Here is a 25,847-nt window from a genome sequence, read left to right as displayed (position 1 = left end):
TAAATAATTATTAAATTAACAAATATAAACATTTATTACTTTTTATATTCAATAAAAATAAAAAATAATTTTTATTTATTAAGAGTTAAACATTTTTATTTAAGCGTCGTTATTTAGATTAATTGACAATTAATAGTAACGAAACACAGACCAAATACATAAGGTGGTGATAATTTGCCTGCTTAAAGCGCCTTAAATTAATCGCAGCATTCTAATAAAAAAGTTACAAGGAGTTTTAAATGAAATAGAATCTAGGCTTTTAGTTAAATACTGTTTTATATAGTAATATTAGTTATGTAAATTAAACTTATTATTATTGAACTGAAGTATAATTAAAATTATTATTTTGAAATTTGTAGTCGACAATTTTTACCCAAACAGCAAAATTATTAATAACATTTCAAATGTCACATATCAATATATAAATTGAAAATTGAAAGTAAAAAAGAATAACGTGAAAGTATTATTATATGTTATTTAAATCATGTTTTAATAAAATATATTAAAACAAATATTTATTTTTGAATTATAAAATGAAATAAAGTATAAAAAACATTAATACTTATCAAAAAATGTATCTGAATACTTTATAGTTAGTTAATTGTTCAAAAATATAACTTTTAATTTAATCATATTTTTACTAATATTATTATACAAAAATGTTGTATCAATATAAATTCTGAAAATATATAAAATATTAAAAAATAACAAATAATGTCTTCTTATGAAAAAAATGAATTAAAAATTAGAAATTTGAGACTTAAATTATTACGTATGTTTTATAAAAAAAAACAGTTTTAAAAAATTATTCTACTAGTGTATCTAAAGTAAGCTGTAAAATACTACAGTTAAATAATAAAAAATTCACAACTTAATTATACTCAAACTATACTTTTAATTATATAAAATTTTGGTAAAACAAAATATTATATAAAAATAATCAAATCAACATCAGTTACCAAATAATTTGTCTAATATTTTAAGTCTTTTTCTTCAAAATATAAACTTTACAAAAAATAGAGTTCATAAATAAAAAAATTGTTTTTAATTCTTTATACCATAAATTGAATTTTGTAAATGCACATAACGTTATATAAGAGAGTCATTATTGAGAATTGAAAAAAGTAGAAAATAGATTGAAATCCTAGTGATCACCAAATAGAATAATAAATCATAACATTGCATTAGAATAAATATGAAATTTATTATTATGAATTTTTTTATGAAGTTTTATATCCTTAGTTTTAACAAAACATTTATGACAAATATAGCACTTGTATTTATTTCCTATATGTTGTTTTTTATGTTTAATAAGATCATTTTCTTTAAAAAAAAATCTATTACATAAATTACAATAATATTTTGTACAATCTTTATTATGTTTCATATTAATATGTTTAACAAGCTGACATCGTTTGAAATATTGATCATTACAAAATGCACACTTAAATTTGCCACCATAATTATATTTATTTAATTCTCCTTCACATTTTTTTTGTATAATACATTACTCCTGTGTCATATTGAACACTTCTAATGAACTTTTTTTTTTAACTTTAGATTTTTCCTTTTTAATTTTTGAATATTTGTCACTATTATTGTATTTTTTGTTACATAAAGTTAAGTTGTAAGTTCTTAGAACTTGTTCCGTTAATAATGAACACACAGTATATGAATCAAGATTTTCATTCCTTCAATTAAAAATAAATAAAAAGTATTATAAATAAATAAAAGGAATACTAATAATAAAAAAAACATACTGGTTTTTAAGTGACATCACTATGTGTAGATTTTGAATATCATGACTAATGTCTTCAATACTTTTATTTCTGTAATAGTAAACTATTAATATTTACACATTTTTAACAATAAAAAATAATATAGAATAGAAATTAGTTAGTTTTCTTAATTAAACTTGTTAATTATTTCTAAAAAAACTAATTAATTATTTATAAATATACATATGTATTACTTGTTTTCAGTTATATCAATATTCTTAATTCCATTTCTTAATATATTAATTTGATATTCTTGATTATTATTAATATTTGTTGTACTATAAAAATACAGCATAATGTATAAAAACAATGTTTATAAAACATGTATTTAATGAAATATCACACAAATAAAATACATTAAAAACCATAGATGTACACAGAAATTCAAGTCTGGTGCAGCAAATACATGTAAAATTTAAAAGTTTTATAGCGCATATACCCTTAAAGACTCATTTTGTAAACTCAAATTGAAAATTTGTACAATAATCATCCTTTAATCCTAAGAAAATTAACATTTTTTCAACTGAATACCAAAATACATTTTTTTTACACAGGAGAAAAACTACATCATCTGCTAAAACCATTTCACTCGTAACATAAGGAATTTAATGAAGCATGAAATGAATATATAAATACAAAAAAAAATGAAAAACCAAACTACTTTATTTTTTAATACATTAAAAAGCTCTTAAAATATTAGATGCACAATTTAAGAAGTTCTTAATTCTATAGTAAATTAAATATATTTATAAATTAAGAATGTTTTATGTATTATTTCTAAGTGACTGAAAAGAAATTGTTATGCCCTCGAATTATAAAGGTCATTGTTTTTTAATTATAATAAACATAATATTTTCTGTCTAAAAATTTTTAATTTATTGCCAAAAAAAGATAATGGAAATTTTTTAACCTACTCAAATAAATTACAAAGAACATTTTCTCTTTTTATGCTACTGATCAATAATATACCACAATTATGGTTTTCAATTTAAAAAAATAATCAAAAAGTAAATTTGAAATTTTAATTATCTATTGGGTAAAATTTTTAAATGGAAAACAATGAAAAATAAATAAAACAAATTATTTCTGATAAAATATAATACCTATTCATTTTTCATTTGATAATATTGATAAATAATATTTCATATAATAATAATATAATTATAATTAAGATTTTAAGATAAAAGTGATATAACAATTTTATAGTTTAGTTACTTAAACAGACAATTAAATAAAATAAATAAAACATTTTATGTACGCGTTTTTTCAACTAAATTTGAAATTTATATCTTGTATCACGTTTGTACAACGTATAAATTATTACACTGTGATATCACAGAATAGATTTTTCCATAATTTGTTATCTATTGTGGAAATTAACTATTATTAATTTCTTTGAAGTATTACTCTATGGAATAATTAAAAAACTAATTGACTATAATCAACAGATCAAAATGATTCACGATCATAAATAAGTATACCTATATACAGCATTTAAAGATTATTAAAGTATTTTGATTTATATTTATAATTTTCAATTGTATATGAATTTATCATTTATCCTATGGTCAAACTGTTAAGCAGCTGATTTCATCGTCCGCAAATTTTATGATAGGACATCACAGTACTATGTATGTTATGTTTATCGCCTGTTAGCAGCACTTGCAACCCGCTGCAGTTGTTTTTCTTATATTCCGTCATACTTTAGTATGCTTATAGCTTCGATGGGCGTAGGCACGTAGTTGATTAATATAATTTTTGTTTTTAATAACTTGATGCGTTTTTATTTCAAATTTATATTATAATTATTTTGTGTCGACAAGTCACTTTTTTTATAAATTAGTGTGAATGTAATATTTTGAACATTGTCTGGTAGACATTTGTGAGCATTTGATTATTATGTGGGTTTGATAAAAGTCACAATATGTCACAAAATTCACGTGATACTGTTATCCATCTTGTGGCTGGAGGGTAAATTTTATTTACTGAATAAATTGTTACAAAAATTTATTGATTTCTTCATTTTTACTGTAGGCTCGCTGGCACTACCGGTGCAGTCATAACTTGTCCACTAGAAGTTGTCAAAACCCGGTTACAATCTTCATCCAGTTTTGGTTCGTCAACTTGTGTGTATGTACCAAAAATTGCAACTGATGATGGGGGTCGTGGTCGAATGACATGTAAGACAATATCATCGTTGCATAGACGAAGATATAATACGTTGAGTGGTGCTGGAGGGCGACACTCCAGTACACAAATATTAACTTTTTCTCAATGTGGTGTAGGCAGCCAAACAACAAAATCAATGGGTCTTGTTGAATGTCTAAGGTAAGAATTGTAAAATATTAAATTATTATTTTTTAATTAGAATTTTACTTAAATCATGTACATTTTTAACTATGATTATTAAAAAAATAATAAAATTAGGTTGGGTAGTGCATGATATTATGAAAAAATAGTATATTAAATCACAATTTGTTTAAAATAGTTCTTAACTTTAATAATTTTATTAATTTCTATAATATAAAAATCACTAACAAAGATTATAATTAAGTAGAATAGTATAGAAGGATTTAATTAATAATTAAGTCTTATAACTTCATAATTATACTCTGAAAATAAAACTGGATTTACTTTTAAATTAATTTTGTATTGTACATTATCATTGATCTATCATCTTTTGTAAAATTATGTGATAACCAACATTATTTAACACATTTGTGGTACAATGATCTTAAATTGTTTTGTTTACCACTTATGCTATCCCATTAATAAAAGTTTTTTTGATAAATAGAATATTGAAGGTTGAATTAATCTTAAATGTAGGTTAACATTGAAAAGTTTGTTTATAATATTAATTTATAATGTTATACATTTATAATGTTTGATGCATTTTTGTGTAATTTTAAAATAGTGTTAACTATAAAGAAAATTATTAATGTAGACTTTCTAAGTCTATAATTTACATAATAAATTAATGTTAACATAAAATGCTGATGTGTTTAATTTTTTAAATCTTATTTTGTTTACACAAATGTACTACCAAATAATTAAACATAAAAATATAGTTTTATAAACTATGCATAAACATAAATAAACAGTAACACCAACAAATATTTTACTTATTTAAATTAACTTTTTTATCCATCTAATTTCTCTACTAGATTTACTCAAGTTATTCCATGAGTTTTGTCCAATTAGTATTTTTAATTAAAATTTTAATTTTTTGGGAGGGAGATCATTTATCTGTTTTTTTTTTTTTAGTATCATTATTTTCTTATGTAATCTTTAAGTATTTTAAGTTGATACAATGTAAGCACATGTAGATTTGTACATGCTGTCAAATAAATATAAGAAAGATAAATATTTTCTTACTGGTATCCTTGATTAATTAAAAATTAACAGTTACAGAATAATTTTGTATAAAATATTTTGTCTTTATACTATCAATAATTATAAGTTAATATTTTGTTCAATTGTATATTATTTATAACTTTTTAATTAATAGTAATTAAATCATTGCATTGAAAAAAGTATTTTGATTAAAGGCTCATGAAATAGTGTTTTTTTTTCTTATGGAAATTGAAAAAATTAATGGAATATGTTTATAATCTATGTAAATAAGAATCTCCTAAAATTTGGAGGTATTTTTTTTTTCAACGCCGCAATTATATAACTTGATTTTATTTTTTAACCATAACTTCTATAATATTGTAAAATATTAAAAAATATTCTAATGATTCTAAATAAATATAATACATTTTATTAGTTTAATAATTTTTAAAATTCGATAACAACATGTGTTATTCCATCCGAAAAAATAATTTTTTTAATTAAATATTCGCCAAAAACAACCGTTAAATTTGGTTTTGCGACTTGAAAATTCCCCTCCTTTTTCCAATAAACGTTTATGTCTGTCCATACTGTGATTTATAACAGCCGGCTACATTATAAAACGCACGTATACCTATCGAGTACAACCGGTTTTCCTTGGACCATCAAAACACACGTGACCTTTATCACGAAGCAATATTATGTATGTTCTGCCGGTCATATGAACTTACGTTAAAAATTTAAATGAAAACAAAACTTGATCGTTGTCACGTAGACTAAAAAAAATTTCAAATAATTATTAATAAGTCTGATCNCACGTAGACTAAAAAAAATTTCAAATAATTATTAATAAGGCTGATCCAATATTGACATATTGCATTATTTTTTTTTTTTGGTTTTAGTTTTTTTTTCGTAATTCAACTTTGATAAATATCTCACATTATGAAGTAATAATATATGTAGTATTTGAGACAATAGTATGGTCGCTATCGCTTTGAAACCGGTTGATACGGGTATTAGACTGCTTGTCCATTAGTTTTTTAACATTATATACGCAGATATAGTGCACAGAACTCATAATTATTTTGTTAAAGTTATATTGTCCTATTGTTATATTATGAACAAGAAACTCGCCATTACCACTTAAATATACAGTGATTATAACTAAAAATTGTATAAGTCTAGACTATCATTTTTTAATTCATGAACTGTGTTGTTGCACTACGAGTGCAGAAAAAGGCTATGTAATGAAATTCATAATAATTGGCAATCTGATATTTGAATATAGTTTATTACATTATATATACATATAATGTGATAATTACATATAATACAAATAATAATAATTTACATATAATTATAAATTTCTATCTAAATATGCAAGCAAATTGCATAAAATTGGACTTGGACTTAATATAAATTATAAAAACAAAGTAACGTAAAAAATAAATAAGAAAAAGCTGTGTATGATATTTATAGATTTGAAGCAAACGTATGATAGAAGTTTTAAAGTGGGCATTAATGAGAAAAGGAGTCCCGAAAAGGTACATTAATATAATAGAGGATATGTATGATGGCACTTGTACCAGGGTAAATAGTGTGGGAGGAGTAACAGAAGGTTTTACGGGTAAGAGTAGAAGTGCACCAAGTTTCTGCTTTAAGCCCATAATTATTTTCTATAGTGATGGATGTGATGTATTGATTAAAAATTATTTTTAATTTTTTGTAGCCTCCATAAAACATGTATATCGCTCAAATAGGTTAATTATTTATAATAGAAATTTTATAAAATCTTATAATATAAGATAAATTAAGTATAATAATTTCATTATTTATTCAACTGAAATTTCGAAATAAACAAAACATATTTTGTGCATAATTTAAACACTAAATTAAATTGTTTCGTATAGACGTTGTTATATATTTTTTTAAATAGGAATTATGGTATGCCCATTGATTGCCCATCAGATTTTATTTATGTAAATAGAAAAGTTGATGAGAATATCAAGTAGTGCTCTGTTGTGTCTATTATTAGTTGTGTGTAATTCAATGGTTCACAAAACGTGATTATGCATAAGTCCCTGAAGTCGAAAAATTTTCTTGAAATGTATTGATAACATATGTGTTACTCACAGTTTTAATATTACTCGGTTCCATTACTCATATTTAGAACGCAGAATTCTATGTTTTTGTAAATTTTGTTAGGTTATTTCTAACTCACCATCAGCCAGTACAAATTTTTATTAATTGACTTGAAACTTATTAATTAACTTTTGCCGATGTTATAGTTTTAGGGGGAATCAATAGGTTAAACCTCCTAAAATAAAAAATATGTCTATAATACTGTATAATTCTACGCCAAAATTGTATAATCTTGGGATCCTTCAAAATGGCTTAGAAAAAATTTATAAATGCACATAATTCTGCGCTCTATTCATACTAATTGTGCTTACTAAATTTCATATTTTTTTAAAAATCTTACGTAACATATAAAATAACTAAAAATTAATAATTTAATTTAAGCCATAACATTTTTTAAATTCTAGAACACTTATATAAATTAAATATGCCCCTGTCAAATTAAATGTAAAAAATTAATTCGATTATATTAATTTTATCAAAGGGTTTGAATGTTTGATATAATATTCGGGCATAATTAACATCATATTTTTATTTATATATCAATTACCACGAATGTATTCAATAAATATTTTGGTTTAAAAATTAATATAATATCATAAAATATATATAAATATATGTCACGCGTGTTATATTCTTTAAAAGCTTCTCTAAACATTAATTTTCATGAATAATAACAAAAATATAAATTAAACGATTTTAATGGAATTTTGTTTGAATTAAAATTCCTAATGTAAGATCTAAAATTACAGTTTTTATAGATATAGTCGTGTGTTTCATTTTAATACCACGTGTCTGATGTTTTTTTACCTATGTTGACACTTCGATACAATTAGATGAAAAAAAATTGTGATGATACATTTTTCCTATTACAGATCAAACCTATTTCCAACGTACAATAATTTTTTTATTGCTATTTGCAAAATTGTCACATTAATAGCACGATATATTATACATACATAAACTTACGTTTATTTAGCTTAAAAATTTACTCACTCAATCGTAACAATATCAATTAATGCTTAAAATTGTTTTTACAAACACAATTTTTTTCCATTAATACTATTATATTTTTAATTTAATAATCGTTTAATAAGATTTTATCAGAATTTATTCTGATCATTCATAAAAAAAATTCAATAATTTTTCATCTGCGCAATCAATAAAAATAATTTTCTCATTACTATTCTTTTTTTTTTAGACACGGACATTCTAAAAGGGGGATAGACCTCCTCCATTATCAAAAATGGTAAAAATGCATTTAGGAGGGGTTAGTAAAAAATGTTTTTTGTATATCTCCTTTCGATACAAAACCTAAGAACGTGTCTGCCGTAAAATGTTTTAGTCTTAACTTAAAAATGATACAATGACCTGTAAGTTTTGCTTGTAATGGCGTAAACAATATAAAATTTTAATTAGTCATTAAGTTTTTATTTTCTTGATAAGATTTACCTATCTTATTTAACATAAGATTGGAAATATTTTTGTATAATATAAGTACTTCGTGTATTGATTTAACAAACACCTCTCTTGGTTTAATCATTTAATATGTATATAAATAAATTTTAGTATGAGAAATATTAAAAAGTTTGAAACGTGTTATAGTACTCAGTATATCTTTTGCTACGTAGTATACTATTAAAATTGTCAATTTTATTAGTAAGAACTTATTTATGAAATAGTCATAAACTTTTTTGAAGGTATTAATAATATTCATTCGTTTTAAATAATAAAAGAGCTCTGTATACAGACCTTTTTTATTAGGAAAAGTACTAGCCATTATTTTTTTAATATTGCTAACTAATTAACTATTTTCAAAATGCTTTCAATACTTTAAAAAATGTTAATGAGTTAACAAATGGTTATAAACTATACCAATAATAGCAAGTATTTTAGTTTTCTTAATATTTGTTTCCATCAAGTTAGCAATTATATTTCTCTATTTTCTAGGCACATTGTAAAAACCGAAGGACCAAAGGCTCTGTTCAAAGGACTGGTGCCCAACATCGTGGGTGTCGCTCCGTCCAGAGCCATTTACTTCGGGGCTTACTCACAGTCCAAAAAGTTTTTCAACAACGTACTTAACCCGGACACACCGATTGTACATGTACTATCGGCGTCTTCTGCAGGTAAACATTTGCACCTTGGCCTTGTGGCCTGTGTTTTATTAACATCTAGAAATTTAGTCGTCCGGTATTAAGTGTTTTTGAGCATTTTCCGTAGTTGCTCTTGAAGATAAACGCATGCCGTGATTTGACTTATAAGGTCTTTTTATTGATCCTTAATAACTTCATGTCAACTATAGTCTCAATTGCGCCGTAATATTATTTAAAAGTGATATTTATGGTTTAAAATTGTGTTTTTGCATAGCACGAATAATAATAATAATATATATATGAATTTATAAATATTATAATAAAAATATATTATTAATAGAAAGCCAATGTTTGCATTAAAATGTCGTATATATTGTTTTTTATCATTCAACGTTCAAATATACAAATACAAATCATCATAGGTTCATTATTAATTAAAACGACTTATTAAGTAATAACAATACCCACTGTCCTATAGCTTAAGTAAATGTTGGCTAGATTTTGTTTTGCTGCTCTTGATTGATTGTGATCTTAATTTAAACTTCGTACCGTTAAAAAAAATCATGTTTCTCTGTCACTATCGTTAGTGTTACATTTAAATTATTAATATTTAATTATTCTAACGCTTAATAACTATAAATTAAACTTTTATTAACATATAAGAAGATTTGTTTTTTTTTTTTTTTTTAAGAAAACTACGTTTTAATTTGATTAAAATTAATCGCATTGAAGTTATGGCAATTTATAATAGAGTTTTATTTTAAACAATCATTATTTTATTTCAACTCATAGTATTCCATCTACTGCTATTGTAGACTACAAATTAACTTTTATTACTTGTGAACTTATATATTTAATAAAATTATCTCATTTTTATAAATAATAGTAAATATATATTTTAATAAGGCTTTTTAGACAAATTATTAGTTTTTGTTTTAATATTATATTTGTATTAGTAACACCATATAAATAATAAATTTTCAATATAGTTTTCCTTTTTTATTTCTTACCACCATCTCATTTTTATTAAAGTTATTGTGTAACCTTGATAGTATATTGATTTTGGTGTGGTTTTTGAAAAAAAAAACTAATAAGTATTACTATTTGAAAAGTGTTCATTTGATCAAATCGATTGAACAAATCGTTAGTATATTTTAATTGAAAAAAAAAATGTATTTACCTTATTTTGAAAATGTTTAATCGGCAATCTGTTAACATTTATCCAAAGATAGTTGATAGTGAATTGTTAATCAACTATTTGTATTACAAATTTCAATCAAAACATTTGAATGGTTGTTCGTATACAATGCTATATCATAGACTACATTGTTCTTGATGTGTTAATCCATTACATGTATTATTCTATATGATGAACTAAAATAAACTTAAGTAATTCTCTATTAGATAAGATTTTTAATGTAGTGAATTATATATGAAATCATTATTAATTCGAGGAAAAATAATTGAAGTACTGACTTTCGAAAGATTTTGAAATCCTAATTGTTTGTAAGTGCAATTTTTGTATCGATGCCTACGAATAAAATATGTAGGATTTTTTATTCATATCATATTAGTAGTATGTATTGTAAAGTAGCAAGACTATTCGATTAGTTGTTGACACGCTATTTTATCTAATTCTAAAATTTTCAATCGACACTATTTTTAAGTGTTACCAAAAAGTTGTATACTTTTTACTGCACTTTTTTATTATAATTTAATAACGTAAAAAATATCATGCGAGTTGTCACATGTTTTTGTTTATTTCGTTATATTTTGGAACGATAGTGATGTGGCCTTGTTTTCCATGGGATCCTGTCTGTTGCCGGTATTGTTGTTGTTGTTGTTGTTTTGCTATTGCGCATGCGGTTGGGTTGCCTATCCCCACTCGGGCCATTGAAAGGATAATACAGAGTGTACTACGTTACTTCTCTCACGTAGGCACCCAGCAATTCCATCAGACGACCGTGTCTCCATTCATTTGCTATAACTACACACTATAATCTGCTCAATTCACTTTCAACGTACGCCTTTGTTTACAAAATAAATTCGTGAATCCTTATCTCTAGGTTCATTTTATCAAACTCACGTTATTATTCAAATATTATGATAAATTCGATTCGCAATTTCGGATTTCGATATTAAACGAATAGTTTTTTTATGGACTTGTGTAACATATTTAGTGATCTGAAGTACCTTTATTTACTTTTTTGAAAACGAAATGTCTGTTTTTTGTACAACCCTTGTATATAAAGTGTATTACACATTTTTATAAGAATTATCCAAATTGATAAATCCTCAAAACAATTGTTTTTTTTTTCGATTAAATACCATTAAAGTTTGATTAATCTTAATAGATGTATCGATTATTAATTTATAGTCTTGAGCTAAACTAACATGTGACTTCCATATATTATTAATTTTATACGTTTGTTAATTTAATAATTCAATTAAGTTTTATATCGATTGTATGGTGCAAGATTTTGATATAAACAACATTATACTGTTCTTAAATTAGGTAGTTAGTAGTAAATTAATAATTTACGTAGTAAAAGTAACTTTTTTCTATCACGTGTATAAATAACGGTTGATCATATCATTATATCCATATCTTCTGGCTAACTAGAATAAGGATGACATAATACGGTTCGTTGACTAATGTGTTTGTTTACAACATATAGTTAAAAGTATTCCCGCGAGGATGCGCTAAAATTTGTTATTCTAAAAAATATTTTTATACTTGCTCCTTAATCATTGAACTATAAAATTACACTCGTTCTATTATTTAAACCACACTTTTATCATTGTTTTCGTCTAATCAAATTTGAATACTAGCTGTTATTGAATTTTTTTAAAGTAAACGTTATGTAATCTAAAAGGTGATTTGGAATAGTACAAGTTTTTAATTGCTAACAAAATTTTCGCATGATTTCATTGCGTTTAAAAGTTTTGATGAACCAATATGATTACTTTTATAATTTTAGATGATTGACGATTCAAATATAACATTTCAAGGAAATCTTGGTCAAGGACAATCCCTAATAATTTTATAACGTGTTTCCCATAATCAGTCCGTTATCAGTTGACCGTATTTTTTTACTACTATGAAAAGTTGAGATTATATTACTTTATAATTTAAGTTTTGGACTTCAATATTTACATACATATAGTTTTTGTATTTTTTTCTTTGGCTAATAAGTCTAGTGTGGTATTTATCATTTATAGTTTGAGTACTAATGTAATTTATGAACTCTTATCAATTTTATCAAGCGTACAGTTTACGTGTTTAATAGGAAAAAAGTGCTTGGCCCGTATATTGACTCTGAACTGATAATTTCATGTGCATGAATTTGTCAACTACTACGTTATTCATTTTTATCTTTACTGCATAATTTAATCAGTATTTTTTTGACTATAATTTCTAATATCTATCATCTCATAATAGATATTAGTACTCGACTCATTTTAAAATAAATTACGACCATTGAGTTATTAAAATTGCTTTGTAGACGATATCTTTCTATTCCGTGTACTTGGAGTTTTTAAAAAAACTATTATAGGTTATAATAACCTATTTATTATTAATGAATATCGACTCCATTGTTATCTTTATTAAAAGTGTGTAAGATCGAAGAATGTAATTTTTTTCTGGCTATCTTATTTCTTAGTTCAGTTTAAATAACTTTAATATTGTGTTGGGTTGTTTTTCATCAATAGAATCGTGACCGTAAAAACAACTTATATATAAGTAATGTATGTATGTATGTTAATCATCTATATTAAGTTAAATGTAATGACGTTAATTGGCGGCAGTGACAACAGAAATGATCAGCAATTCAAAATACTTTAATTGCAATTCGACTAAATATATTTTTTAAACGTAAAAGAATTCTATCTTTTCTTTTATATAGATTATTAAATAGTACACGATTGACGTAATATATTAGATATATGTTTTTCTAACAAGGAATACTTTTTGGGAATAAAGAAATTTCTATCTGTCATTAGAAAAATAATATTTATTTATTTATATATTAGTGCATTGACTGAATAATTTTAAGTTAGCTTCTTGGGAAAAACGTCAACTTGTGTGATTTTCTTGGCTAACCCAAATGTGTACCTTCTTAAAAATTACAATAACAATCAAGCAAAGCACTCCAATGCTGCACCTCAATAATAGTTAATAAATTTTTTATTGGCAATAATAAATTGATATATGACTTGTTTACTGAATAGTTAATTTGAACTTTATTTTTATACCATATATTATCTCTTGTGATTCTATTTAATAACAGTTCAACTAAATTTATTTCAATATGCAATGTACATTCAATTTAGCCAATTTCCATAAAACATTTTAAAAACTTGATTTTTAAAAATAAGAACAAATTCTTTGGATTTTTAATGTATTTCAATATAATTTCAAATATATAATTCAATTAAAATTTTTTTATGAATTTGCATAATTAATACTATATAATATATTATCTACTTCGTAAAAATTTAAATCATTGTACCAATTTAGAATTCAGTCCAAAATTACTGTATAAAATATGAAATTACTGTTTTTTAAACATTAATTAATCAAATTATTTAGGTAAACAATATTTTTATTTCCCAAAATTAATTTTTAACCATTTCTTTTGTTCCAAATTATTTTTTTGACATTATATTTAATAAATAATTCATTTTTTTCTTTTTTAGGATTCGCATCATGTTCTGCAACAAATCCTATATGGCTAGTCAAAACGAGACTGCAGCTCGACTTAAACAAAAACGGCCAAAGACTCACAGCCGGCCAATGTATTAGGAGGATATACAGAACCACTGTAATTTTAATTTAATTTTGATATTTTTTTGCGTTAAAAACTGAAAAATGTTTTAAAAAATTAACAGGGTATTAAGGGTTTTTACAAAGGCATCACAGCATCATACTTTGGAATATCCGAAACTGTCGTACACTTTGTAATATACGAAGCAATTAAAGCGAGACTGATAGCCGCCCGGACAGGAATCAAACATCCGGACGACAAAAGCAAAACGTCCAAAGATTTCCTTGAGTTTATGATGGCCGGCGCTACATCTAAGACTATTGCATCCTGCATCGCCTATCCTCATGGTAAATAACTTCAGAATTAATCCATGTTATAGATGCGTTTTTTAAATACGTCTATTACAGATTATCATCGATTCATAGTTAATTAATCAACATGTAATATCTTTTGGTTAATGCTGTTTTCTATAGAAGTTGCCAGAACGCGGCTTCGCGAAGAAGGCACCAAATATCGAAGCTTTTTTCAAACTCTTTTTACTGTATACCACGAAGAAGGGCCAAGAGGACTTTACCGAGGCCTTTCCACACAGCTGGTCAGGCAAATACCTAACACGGCCATTATGATGGCCACGTATGAGGCGGCCGTCTATTTAATGACAAACTATTTTCCCGAAAAACCTGATATTTTCTATGAGGATAGTGACGACCGATATGAATGATATTTTAAACATCTAGTATTGATTATGGTTAGCATGTTTAATTTATTTATTTTTAAGTTCTATATTAATATTAAGTTATAATATTAAATAATTATACAGAGTGTTCACAAAGTAAGCGAACAGGTCAATTGTTACAAACAATGAGAACAACAGAAACACGTTTCCTTACATTATGAACACCTATATAGTATATTTTTTATGTTCAACTTTTTTTTACATTTATGCTTTTAAGTAGGAAAAAATATAAGTATACCTATTACAAGTTTTTGAGTACCACTTAAAAACTTAGTTTTCAAGTTGAAAGTTAAAACATATTGTGTTATTGTAAAATCATTTTTATTTCAAATTGCGAAATTTTGTTTTCGATGTTTTAAATAGTTTGTTTTCGATGTTACAATGTTATCATTGAAATGGATCTCAGTTGATCTATTGTATTTGTTTATCATATTAAAGTATAAAAATATATAATTGATAGAAATTGATTTATTTTTAGCCAAAATAAATAAGATATTATTTAATGATAACCATTATCAACCGAAAAATAATTTATTACCATTATAATCACTTTTAATATTTATTTATTTATGTATATTTTATTTATACGAGTGCTAAACTTGTATATACATGAAATGATATATTCCATTACCTAAGTCAATAATGCTGTTTTAACAACCTTGAAAATGTTATTACTGTTTTTCCTGGTAATTATTTATTGTGACGTTCATGTTAAAATTTTCTTTCAATTTGACTGAATTTCAAGTGTTACTAAAACACATATTTAAAACATATATATACATTTTTAAATGTCCCATAAGACATTGTAAATTTTGAAATTTTTAGTAATAATCCTGTGAATTTCACGGTACAAATTTTATGGACTGCTTCTTATTCTATAACCAAAATAAATTAAAACAATATTTTAATCAATCTATATACAAATGTTCAAAAATAAATTCAGTAGTTAAACTGAAGACTATGTTAACTTTTTATTTGCTATCTATGAAATTAAAGTATTTGTAGTTATAGAAAACATGAAAAAACAATAGTTACAACACGCGTTTTTTTTTTTATTAAATACATTAGTTGATAACCTTTGAATATTCAGTCAAATAGTTTCTACACGACTTGCATTCAATCTATTAATACCATTCATTGACGTATCTACCACGTCAAACATCTTAGTAATTTTTAAAATGAACTCGCAAACTCAAAATACCATGTGTTTTATAAACGTAATTTTTCTTTAAAATATTAAATACTCTTTTTTTTTTTTCAGATACAAATGATCTCAAAGTGTCGTTAGCAAAAACTTTTTAGTGATTCGATATAGCGCAACTGAATCTTATAATTGCTTCCAGTACGCGTTTTTAGTGTATAAAATTGAACGTTAATCTGTGCGCTAAATAGTCATCCCATCATTTAAGCACGAGCCACCTTATTTTATACTTGTATACATCTATACTATATTTAATATTACTTTTAAAGTTAACAATTTATGTCACGATAATTTATTTTGTTTTTCATACCAAGTTAAATTTGTTTCCTTTCTAGTTTGTATTTTTATGATATTTATATAATTATTCATTTGTTAACATAATTAAGTTAATGCGTTATACTACTCTTGTCACCATTAAATTTGTAATATAGATATCAAATTTTGATACTAAAAATTAAAATATTTGTCTCAAAATCAAAATTATTATTATTTTTTTAAATGAATATTGTTTTTTATTTGTATAATGAAGTAAGCCTGACTTTTATTTTTATACAAAATGTAAAATAAATGGAATTGTGTAGTTAGTGCTGAGTAATAATTATGAAACACCATGTATTTTTAATACAGCAATTAAGATAAATGAGCTATAAATTAGTTTATAGAATACCATCATTCTATGTAATTTTTATGTAAAACTGTGTTCTTAATTTTGAGAATTGTTTTTATCTGGTGATTTAGAATACAATCCTAAATAAACTTGTTTAAAATGTTTCTATGAGTATTTTTATAGAAAATCCTAGTCCTTTTTACTAGAGTTAAGTCATTTGATTAGATAGTTAAATCAAAAATAATTTATATAATATAAATATTAAATCTGTAAAATACTAAATATTAATTATTTAAATGAATTTATATATCAAAAATTCTTAGTAAAATAATGTGATCTGTAATGGATGAACTTTGTAAGAATTAGTAAAGTAATATATAATAAAGTAATTTTAGAATTTTATTTACAATCTATCTATTGAAATTAGAAACTTATATCAAATTTAATGACTAGTGATGTGCCATCTATGTTATTAGGGATTAAAATAAGTTTTTTTTTTTAAACTCGAAACTTAACCAAACACAAATATCACAATACTATAGTTAAAAATAAATGTTTTATTACACAAAATGAGTCGCAATGATATGACAAATTCAATAACTTTCTATCCAATAATAATTTCTTTTATAATTGTTTTTTAATATTTATTAAATCCTCAATATTAATATATAACTAATAACTAATATTATTTATCACTAGTAAGAAAATAAAATTTTTTTTTTTAATGTTAACTAGCTGTTTTTATCTGTTTTATTACAAAATATTATTATGGCTTGATAAAAGTTTAAGACAAGTAATCATCGATTTGCAAGCATTTTAATAAATTCAGTTGATTGAGAACGCCAGCGGAGTTACGTCACCAGTTGCTCCCTCCTGCGTTGCATACCCACACCATATTTTATAATGCATGCAATTCAATAAGTACTTGTGCTAAAATAATTTTAGGACAATGGATCAACAACATTAATTGTTATGGATTCATTAAATATTTTTGTAAAGGAAGTCTAAAAATTAACCTTTTTAGGTCCAGTTTTAAAAAATATAAAAATTTTACATTTTTATAAAATGTTATAATCACGTTATAAAAAAAAATTTTTATTAGGGTTGTGTTATTACAATTAAATTCTAACTATAATATTATAAACATTTTTTTTTTAATTCATGAATATTTTTATAATTTTGTTGTAACTATAGTTTACTGTCTGTGAGTCTATTTTTATACACGTTCAAAATTTGCACTGTTTCAACTATCTATCCTTCAAAAATTATTAACAGAAATGAAAAAAAATAATTATCAAACTATAATATTACTGTGTCGAAAGCTATAAAAAAACTGAGTAAAAGATGTGTATAAATGTAAATGAAAAAAAACTATTTTTTTAACTTTGAGAAAAATATGATAACTACTTTTTAGAGTAAATTTAAAAAAACGGTAACAAAATATTTTTAAATATTTTGCAATTAAATTTCTAGAACACGTAAAAGTTTTTAAAAATATGAAAAAGTTTATATTTATATTTTACGGTATCAAAAATTTGTCTGCCTAAGTAAGAAGAGGATATAAGTAAAGCATATTACATATATGTTAATTATCAAATTTTTTTATGAAAATTATTATCATTTGAATGGGCGTCCGAAATTTAAAACAATAACTTTCATGGAAGAAATTACAAACATATAATTCCAACAGTTGGCAGGGAAATAATACATTTTTTAATATATATTTCAATGCTTAATGCCATAATATCTTCTTATTTTTCCTCGCCTTAATCCCAATTACTTGGGGTTGGCCACCCTTATCCTAAACGTCCACTTGACATGATCTACCACATCCTCAACGCTCACATCAGCTGTCTTCATATCGCATTCAATACATACCTCTATCTCTTTTTTGGTCTTCCTCTACCTCTACTTCCTTCAACATTGATTTTTATAATTGTTCTTACAGTTTCCGATTCTTCTCTTCTCATGACATAATCAAACTATCTAAGTCTATTTTCTCTCATCCACGATTGACGCTATACCTATACTCCCTCTTATATGTTCGTTCCTTATCCTATCTTCTCTAGTCACTCCACTCATCCATCTAAGCATTCTCATCTTTGCTACACTCATTCTCTGCTCTAATTTCTCATTTGCCTTTCAGCCTCTTTGAAATTCTTTTACTTAAACTTGTGTCTTACATCCTTGTCAATACCACCGCTCTTTTGCATAACTGATCCTAAATACTTAAAACTTTCCATCTCTTCTATCACGTCCTCACCTATTGTCACTGGTCTCCTCATTTCACCTACCTTGTGTTCTCTTTTGTCAAATTCGTACTCTATATACTCTGTCTTACTCCTGCTTATTCTTGAACCCTTTTTTTCAAGAAATGATCTCCACACCTCTAGCCTTTGATTAATTTTCTCCTTATTTTTCTCCTAATGCCATAAAATAATTACAAAAATTACAATTTTTATAAACTTTAAAATTCTGTAGAAATTTAACTACAAAACATTAAAAAATGATATGTTACCAATTTTTTTTTTAATTTCCTTTAAAAAGTGGCTATCTTGATTTTTTTAATAATTTAAATAAATATTTTTTTTAAACTTCGTTACAATATTTTCATTTTGAATGACGAAGTAACTTAAAAGACAAAATTTGACTTGGCCATCTTCTCATAAAAACCTTTCATATTATAACTCAGATTCTTTTATTTTTTATTCATTTAATAACAACAAATTATATAAAAAAATTAATTTATTTTGTTCAATTATTACAGTAAGTTATTATTTTAAAATTATATTCATACTATAAAAAATAAAAATGATGAGTTTATGGAAAATGGTTATTTTGTATAAAATGCAAAATTACAATAAAATAATACTTTTTCACTTTAATAATTGATATCAACCAAATACAAGAATTTGAATACATTAGACTGACAATTTTTATTTAAATAATAATTATAACAAAAATAATGACTAGTAAATACAGCAAATTTGGTAAAAAATATTTATATACATTTAAATGTCTACTGCACATTAAAAATATAAAATAAAACTAAATCTTATCAAGCAAACCTCATCTAAGTATAACACTATAACATGTAAAATTATGTTTTAAGCAAGTTTTACTATAAATAACAGAATGGTCAATCATGGTGTTCTTAATTACTTTTTTGTTCAACCATTCTTAAGTCATTATTTATTAATAAATGTTTAAAGGAAAAATCAATTTAAATTGTTTCAATCAGTTTAATAGATAGTACACCTTTTTTAAATTAAAGAAGGTAATGACTGTATACAACAAATGAATATAATTTTTAATTTTCTGTAACAATTAACCTTAATAGTAACACCTAATTAAAATATTACTACATAAAATATTTCATAAATATTTAAATTTCAATAATTATGCTTATTAACTTTTATAAATATAATATAGAAATATTAGTTAGATGAAATAAATGAGTAAATGAGAATATAGACTTTTGTTCATAAAATATTACAAGTTTTTTTTTTCATTTTATCGAATTGTAAAATGTAATTTTATATCTTGCATATTTTAAATAAATTCTCTTAAATCATAAAATTATTAAAAATAATATAAAGAGATCAACTGATAAAACAAATTATTTAAAACATAGGAAATATGTCAAAATGCTTAACATACATTTTATTAAAAATTTTTGTCAATATATTTAAATAATTTAATAAATAATTTCATGGAATGTGCATGTTACATGCTTCTTTAAAATTAGAAGCATTGAACACACTAAAATAATCATCATGTATAAATCTAACAGCAGACTCGATTGGACATAAGTATATTCCTTTAAATATAACATGATTGCAAAATGATACTGAATGAGTTACATCTTTACCATTAAAAATTACTCTAAAAAAGAAGTCTTTACCTGGATATGAAGAGTCAATTGAGTTATTTCTATATACCTCAAAAATTAATCTTGATGCATAATTGGGTAATATCGCTTCATGATTAGAGATACCAAAGGTTGTCAATAAATATTGAAGTGTTAAATCGTGACCAGCATATAAAACTAAATTTGGTTTATTCTCAGACACCATTTTAAGGAGATTTAAAGCTAAATTTAAAGCAAATCCATAAGATTTCAACAAGCCTAGTTTGTGAAAAGCATTGTGTTTAGAGTGTTGTTTCAAATCCCAATCAATAAACCCAAAAAGATCTTCAACATCCCCTACTTTTAAGCAGTTATGATGATGGCATGGTAAAGGTGCATCATGACATATATATGTTAAAATAGAATCTTTTAGAACATAGGGATCAACATGAACACTTTTAGGTAATGAGTACACTATATTGTGGACACGTTTTAGTAACTTCTCCACGATTCTATGAGATCTTAAGCGTTTTGATGATGACTGGCCTAATTTTTTAGATAAAAGTTGAGCATTTTGGCAAGCACAGTGATCAAAGCAATATGAATAACTGTCACTTTCTTTAAATATTATTTTAGAAAGCAAATCTGTAGGTAAAATTGAATACATGAATGCTAAAGCACTTTGGAATGTACGCCTATATTTTGTACTATATACAATAATTTCTTCAGAAGTAGTAATATTTAGTAAAGAGGAGTAGGTAGTACGTAAAATTTTACCTAATTTTAACATTTGAGCGACACCAACTGGAGTTAGTTGGCTTATAGAACAATTATTTTGAGTAATAATAGGGTAACTATGAAAAGGACCAAGAAATTGTAAAGACCCATTAAAATATAAGTTTTCTAAAAATTTTAAGTATTCTTGATGATATGATTCAGGAATAATACCACAATTCACACTTGCTATACTACGAACATGAGTCAGAGGTCCACGATCACCATGTCGAATTAGAATTAAAACACCTTGAATAGTAAAACTGTTTTTTAATATGCCTAAAAATAAAACATAGTATAACCAAAATCTTCAATTTATATATTTTATATTAAATAGATATTTTACCTATATTTCCTTCATCTCCAATAGCTATCATATTAGGAGCATTACAAAACTTGTTTAATTTTTTGTAATTCAATTTTGATAAATTTATTGGTTTACGAGTATGTTTTTCAGTTACATGTACATTATTTTTTTCTATTGTTGGATTATCTGATAATTTTAAATATAATACTGGAAACAAAAAATAATAAAACATTTTTAATTACAAATTGTATATCATACTAGTGATTTTTACCAGGAAAGCAGACGCACAACCATATTATTAAATACAATAAATATCTACGACGTGTCATATTCCGTACTGTGGCAACTTGAATGTAGGCCATTTAATGTGAAATTTATTGTATAACTTTAATTAGGTTATACTCATCAATGTCAAACTCATAACTCTGAATTTTATATTCCATTTATCTTTGATTATAAGAACCATATTGAATATTTGAATATATAATAAATCCAGTATGTTATTTCATAATATTTATACCAAAAATGGTCAATAGTAAGAGTGATTATTACAATTTGTAAACACTTAATTTTATTAATTTAATAAAATCAATTAAGACAAAAAACAATTATTTTAAGTAAAATATCATTACAATTATTATTGTAACAAAAAATATATAATTTAATCAATAATACACATTTAGAATCTTTTAACAACAAAATATTTCTATTCCAGATAATAAATAAATAAGATATGTTGAGGTCTTTGAATTTATTAATACTGAATATTATGTATGTAGAAATTATGATAAAACTATTTATCAAATGTTCTTATACTGATAATATGATTTATTTCTATGGCCGCAATAGATAAGGTAACGTAGTACAACCTTCTCTTCTTGTAACTATCCCTACTGAACTTTTAAGTACATAGACAAAAAAATTTCTTATTAACAGTGGCGTATTTTGAATGATTTCTCGGGTGGTGTCCAACTTTTAATGAACCTCACAAACGAAAATTATAGAAATGTTTACTGACGTAAAAAAACTTTCTATTTTTCTAATTACTATTTTAGGAATTGACAAATAATTTGAAATTTTGGTACTGTTGTATCTTAAAAGAAACAACCCTAGTGTCTTAACTTAAAGTAATAAAAGTTTAATAATAACTCAAATGTATTTATTATAGATATAATTAAACAATGCAAAACATACAAAATAAATATACACTAAAAACACAATAAAACAATACACAAAATGAAAACTTAATGTCATAAACGTACCGCGCGAAAAGAGATTACCTTCGGTGCTCCTGAGGTCCTCTCTCCTCTACGATTCATTCCATTTCGTCTTACATACTAAAATATTTTGTTTTTCTTCTTTATGCAAAATTAATAATACTATCGTTTTCAAAAATGTTTATAAATATTAAATTCCTGGTCTAGTAATAATAGATCAGGAAATTACAATTAAACGAAACATTACAAAAATGTTTTACTTACAGCTTTACAAATGATAAACTATATTACAGTATACAGACTGATTTTTTTATCATAACCCACTCATTTACTTGTAGAATAAATATAATTTAAACATTATTTTTGGTTTTCTTTAGTAACACATTATTCTTAAATTATTAACTATTTAAAACTTTTTTTGTTCATCCTTTATGCCTTGTAAGGGTGTCAACTTTGTCTTTTTGTCTTTTAAATGGGAACACATATTTTGAATATAATAAAATTTTTGGATTTTTAATTAAATAGTAAATGGGATTTGAATTTTTAACATAACTTTATTAGTTTATTAGATATAAACATTTAAAGTTTCAAACTTTTGAGTTAATATACATGTATAATACACATGATGATATGATTACAAATACAGGTAGCTAAATGGTTTATATGATATCAATGTCGCAGTCACGGATTGTTTATTATCAATTATGACTATCATAGATATACTTTCTGTATTGACAGTTAGTGTATTTATAAACTCACAACAATGTGCCTTACTACCATTGATAATAACAATGCTGTGTACCTGCTAATTTCTTTGAAGTTGTTTTAAACAAAGTAACTCGTAACTAAATACTTTATTTATAATAAGTAAACAAATAATAAAATCTCCTTTCAGTATTGATGTTCGTAAATTACTTGCTTTTGATGATGTTTCAGTGTCATTCCACTTCGAAATTATAAATAACGATTCAATTAGGTACACAAAAAGCTCAAGAAAATCATTGACAGCATAAAAACGTTCAACTCATTTAGTCGCACATAATTGTTTTAATGATTTTTTAGTTATACATTTTTGAATTTCTTCGATTTGACTTTTCAACACATCTTTTCGCTTTGGGTATATGAAAAAATCTCTAACTTTAGATGTTGTTCTTCAACAATTTCGTGTTTCTTGTATAGAAGATGAATAAGAAATAGCAAGGTTTAAAACATGAACAGCACAATGAACAAACGTCACAAGCGGATAACTTTGATGAATAAGAGATTGAGCCCCGTTAAATTGACCAGACATAGAAGCACATCCATCGTAACACCAATTTCTACACCAAATGAATGTAAACTTTGAATAATAATATATAAATCTTTTCCAGTAGTATCTGTTGTAGGCACAAACTGAAGAATTCTTCCTTGATAATCATATTTTCAACATCTAAATATCGAACACACAAAGTTACTTGTTCGCTTCCACCAATGTCGGCCGTTTCATCAGCAAGTATTTTGAAACATCTTTGGGCATTTATGTTTGTTACGATTTTATTTAAAATAATTTTATTACAGGATTCAATTATTTCATTTTGAAGTGTTTCACTTGTATATTTTATTGTTTCTTCAGCTTCCAAAAATGATTTTAAACGGTCATCTCCTTGGGCACTGTATCTTAATATTTCTCTAAAATTTCCTTGATTTTCTTGAATAATTTGTCATTTTCATTGAAGTTAAAAAGATAGCCGTTATTGTCAAAAAAAAAAAATAATAATAATAACATTAAAAATGCAAATAATAATTAAACCTATAAGGTAGTTAAACCCTAAAGTTATTTTCGATTTGTTAAAGTCGTTAAAATTAATTCAAATCTCCTGTTATTTTCTTTTATCAGAATTATTATGTCATTAATTCAATTATTAATTAAATTGTTAAACTATATTATATATTTAACTTAATAAATTTTTATGTTGATTATAATCGCATGGCATGATGTTTTTTGTTAATAACTAAATGGAAATAGCAATTTCACATGGGCAAAATTTTTAATAGTTGCAAGAGAATAAATCCAAACGTTGATATTTTATTTCATACAGATTAAATTTTATATGCATAAATATTCTGTTAACCGATATCAAATTTATTCCACTTGAACTTTCATAAAAAAATCTCTATCATTTGTAAACTAATGTAATAAATAAACAAACAAATACAAAAGGTTTTTCTTCAAAATATATATATATATATATTTTTTTTTTTTTTGATAATTCTCTGTATTATTCTTAAAATATTGTATTCTTTGACCAATAATATAATTAAAATAAATAAGTATTGTTTATACTAAATTTATTTATAATTGGCTTACACATTTTTTTAATGAATTTTTACAATTAAGTTTCCTTGACAATTAGATATAAATGTTGATTTTATCGACATTTCAGTTCACTTCGTTTTTTCCTGTGAAAAATAAACTATCGTCTTGTGTAATTATTAAGATTTATTTAATTAATTATTGATATGGCAAGTGAAAAAATAATTTTTGGTCAAACAAATGAATCAAACTTACATAAGGTCATACGCAGAGTTGAAGAAATATGGAATCGTCGTTTCATGCATTCCAATTGTGTTTTAAATAATACAAATAAAGGACAAATATCAAAAAAGTCAACTAAAGATGGAAGAATTATCTGTAAACACTATTAAGATTAATAATTAAACTAACTATTTCGAATAGAGAAAAAGTTTTTTAATATAAAATATAAGAAAAATTAATAATAAGTTTTCTTATTCATATATAACAATAATTCAATCGCTTCACTTTAATTTAACTATTTTAATATTAAAAATCTTTTTCGAAATTGATTATGTAATTAATTAATTATTAAAATTATATTCAATTTGCAGCAATTATTAATAAAAATATTTATCCTATAAAAAATTCTATTATTCCAAAAAAACGCACGTATCGAAAAACGAATAAAAATGATAAAATTATTCCAGAAAAATTGGTAACTATAATTATATTAATATATTTATTCGATTTAGCTATGTTATTGGG

General features: G+C 24.2%; 3 protein-coding genes across 5 annotated transcripts; 1 reads left to right on the top strand and 2 right to left on the bottom strand.

The window, feature by feature from the left end:
• Positions 1 to 1,255: 1,255 nt before the first annotated feature.
• On the bottom strand, positions 1,256 to 10,754 carry LOC126899953 (uncharacterized). 2 transcript variants are annotated; one of them, XM_050675253.1, is made up of 4 exons: positions 10,527 to 10,754; positions 1,973 to 2,056; positions 1,761 to 1,829; positions 1,256 to 1,691 (listed from the first exon to the last, which is right to left on the bottom strand). In XM_050675253.1, the coding sequence occupies exons 1-4, from the start codon at positions 10,562 to 10,564 to the stop codon at positions 1,508 to 1,510; spliced, it is 375 nt and encodes a 124-aa protein (XP_050531210.1). In that variant the 5' UTR covers positions 10,565 to 10,754; the 3' UTR covers positions 1,256 to 1,507. The 2 variants fall into 2 exon arrangements, with proteins under 2 accessions (XP_050531210.1, XP_050531218.1); XM_050675261.1 differs by lacking the exon at positions 10,527 to 10,754 and adding an exon at positions 2,882 to 3,178.
• On the top strand, positions 3,438 to 16,823 carry LOC126899765 (mitochondrial carrier protein Rim2). 2 transcript variants are annotated; one of them, XM_050674955.1, is made up of 7 exons: positions 3,442 to 3,749; positions 3,813 to 4,106; positions 9,201 to 9,379; positions 14,048 to 14,172; positions 14,240 to 14,462; positions 14,589 to 14,863; positions 16,113 to 16,823. In XM_050674955.1, the coding sequence occupies exons 1-6, from the start codon at positions 3,703 to 3,705 to the stop codon at positions 14,834 to 14,836; spliced, it is 1,116 nt and encodes a 371-aa protein (XP_050530912.1). In that variant the 5' UTR covers positions 3,442 to 3,702; the 3' UTR covers positions 14,837 to 14,863; positions 16,113 to 16,823. The 2 variants fall into 2 exon arrangements, with proteins under 2 accessions (XP_050530921.1, XP_050530912.1); XM_050674964.1 differs by lacking the exon at positions 16,113 to 16,823 and having other exon boundaries at positions 3,438 to 3,749; positions 14,523 to 14,660.
• A 2,664-nt stretch (positions 16,824 to 19,487) lies between these two features.
• LOC126899756 (2-phosphoxylose phosphatase 1) lies at positions 19,488 to 22,270 on the bottom strand. Its single transcript, XM_050674928.1, has 3 exons — positions 21,862 to 22,270; positions 21,630 to 21,797; positions 19,488 to 21,562 (listed from the first exon to the last, which is right to left on the bottom strand). The coding sequence occupies exons 1-3, from the start codon at positions 21,950 to 21,952 to the stop codon at positions 20,370 to 20,372; spliced, it is 1,452 nt and encodes a 483-aa protein (XP_050530885.1). The 5' UTR covers positions 21,953 to 22,270; the 3' UTR covers positions 19,488 to 20,369.
• Between the last annotated feature and the right edge of the window lie 3,577 nt (positions 22,271 to 25,847).

The sequence above is a fragment of the Daktulosphaira vitifoliae genome, unplaced genomic scaffold (genome assembly GCF_025091365.1).
Source record: "Daktulosphaira vitifoliae isolate Bord-2020 unplaced genomic scaffold, ASM2509136v1 Scaffold_1, whole genome shotgun sequence".
In the NCBI taxonomy this organism is placed as follows: Eukaryota; Metazoa; Arthropoda; class Insecta; order Hemiptera; family Phylloxeridae; genus Daktulosphaira; species Daktulosphaira vitifoliae.
The sequence above is the reverse complement of the archived record's forward strand: the minus strand, read 5'-3'. Positions and strand labels throughout refer to the sequence as shown.

Coding starts and splice junctions, on each gene's coding strand:
- LOC126899765 (XM_050674955.1), top strand. CDS start 3,703: ATGTCACAAAATTCACGTGATACTGTTATCCATCTTGTGGCTGGAGG. Junction 3,750..3,812: donor ATCCATCTTGTGGCTGGAGG/GTAAATTTTATT, acceptor TTTTTACTGTAG/GCTCGCTGGCACTACCGGTG. Junction 14,463..14,588: donor CTGCATCGCCTATCCTCATG/GTAAATAACTTC, acceptor TGTTTTCTATAG/AAGTTGCCAGAACGCGGCTT.
- LOC126899953 (XM_050675253.1), bottom strand. CDS start 10,564: ATGTTAACAGATTGCCGATTAAACATTTTCAAAATAAG. Junction 2,057..10,526: donor TTAAACATTTTCAAAATAAG/GTAAATACATTT, acceptor GTATTTTTATAG/TACAACAAATATTAATAATA. Junction 1,830..1,972: donor ATTGATATAACTGAAAACAA/GTAATACATATG, acceptor TTACTATTACAG/AAATAAAAGTATTGAAGACA.
- LOC126899756 (XM_050674928.1), bottom strand. CDS start 21,952: ATGGCCTACATTCAAGTTGCCACAGTACGGAATATGACACGTCGTAGA. Junction 21,798..21,861: donor GTTGTGCGTCTGCTTTCCTG/GTAAAAATCACT, acceptor TTTTGTTTCCAG/TATTATATTTAAAATTATCA. Junction 21,563..21,629: donor TGGAGATGAAGGAAATATAG/GTAAAATATCTA, acceptor TTTTATTTTTAG/GCATATTAAAAAACAGTTTT.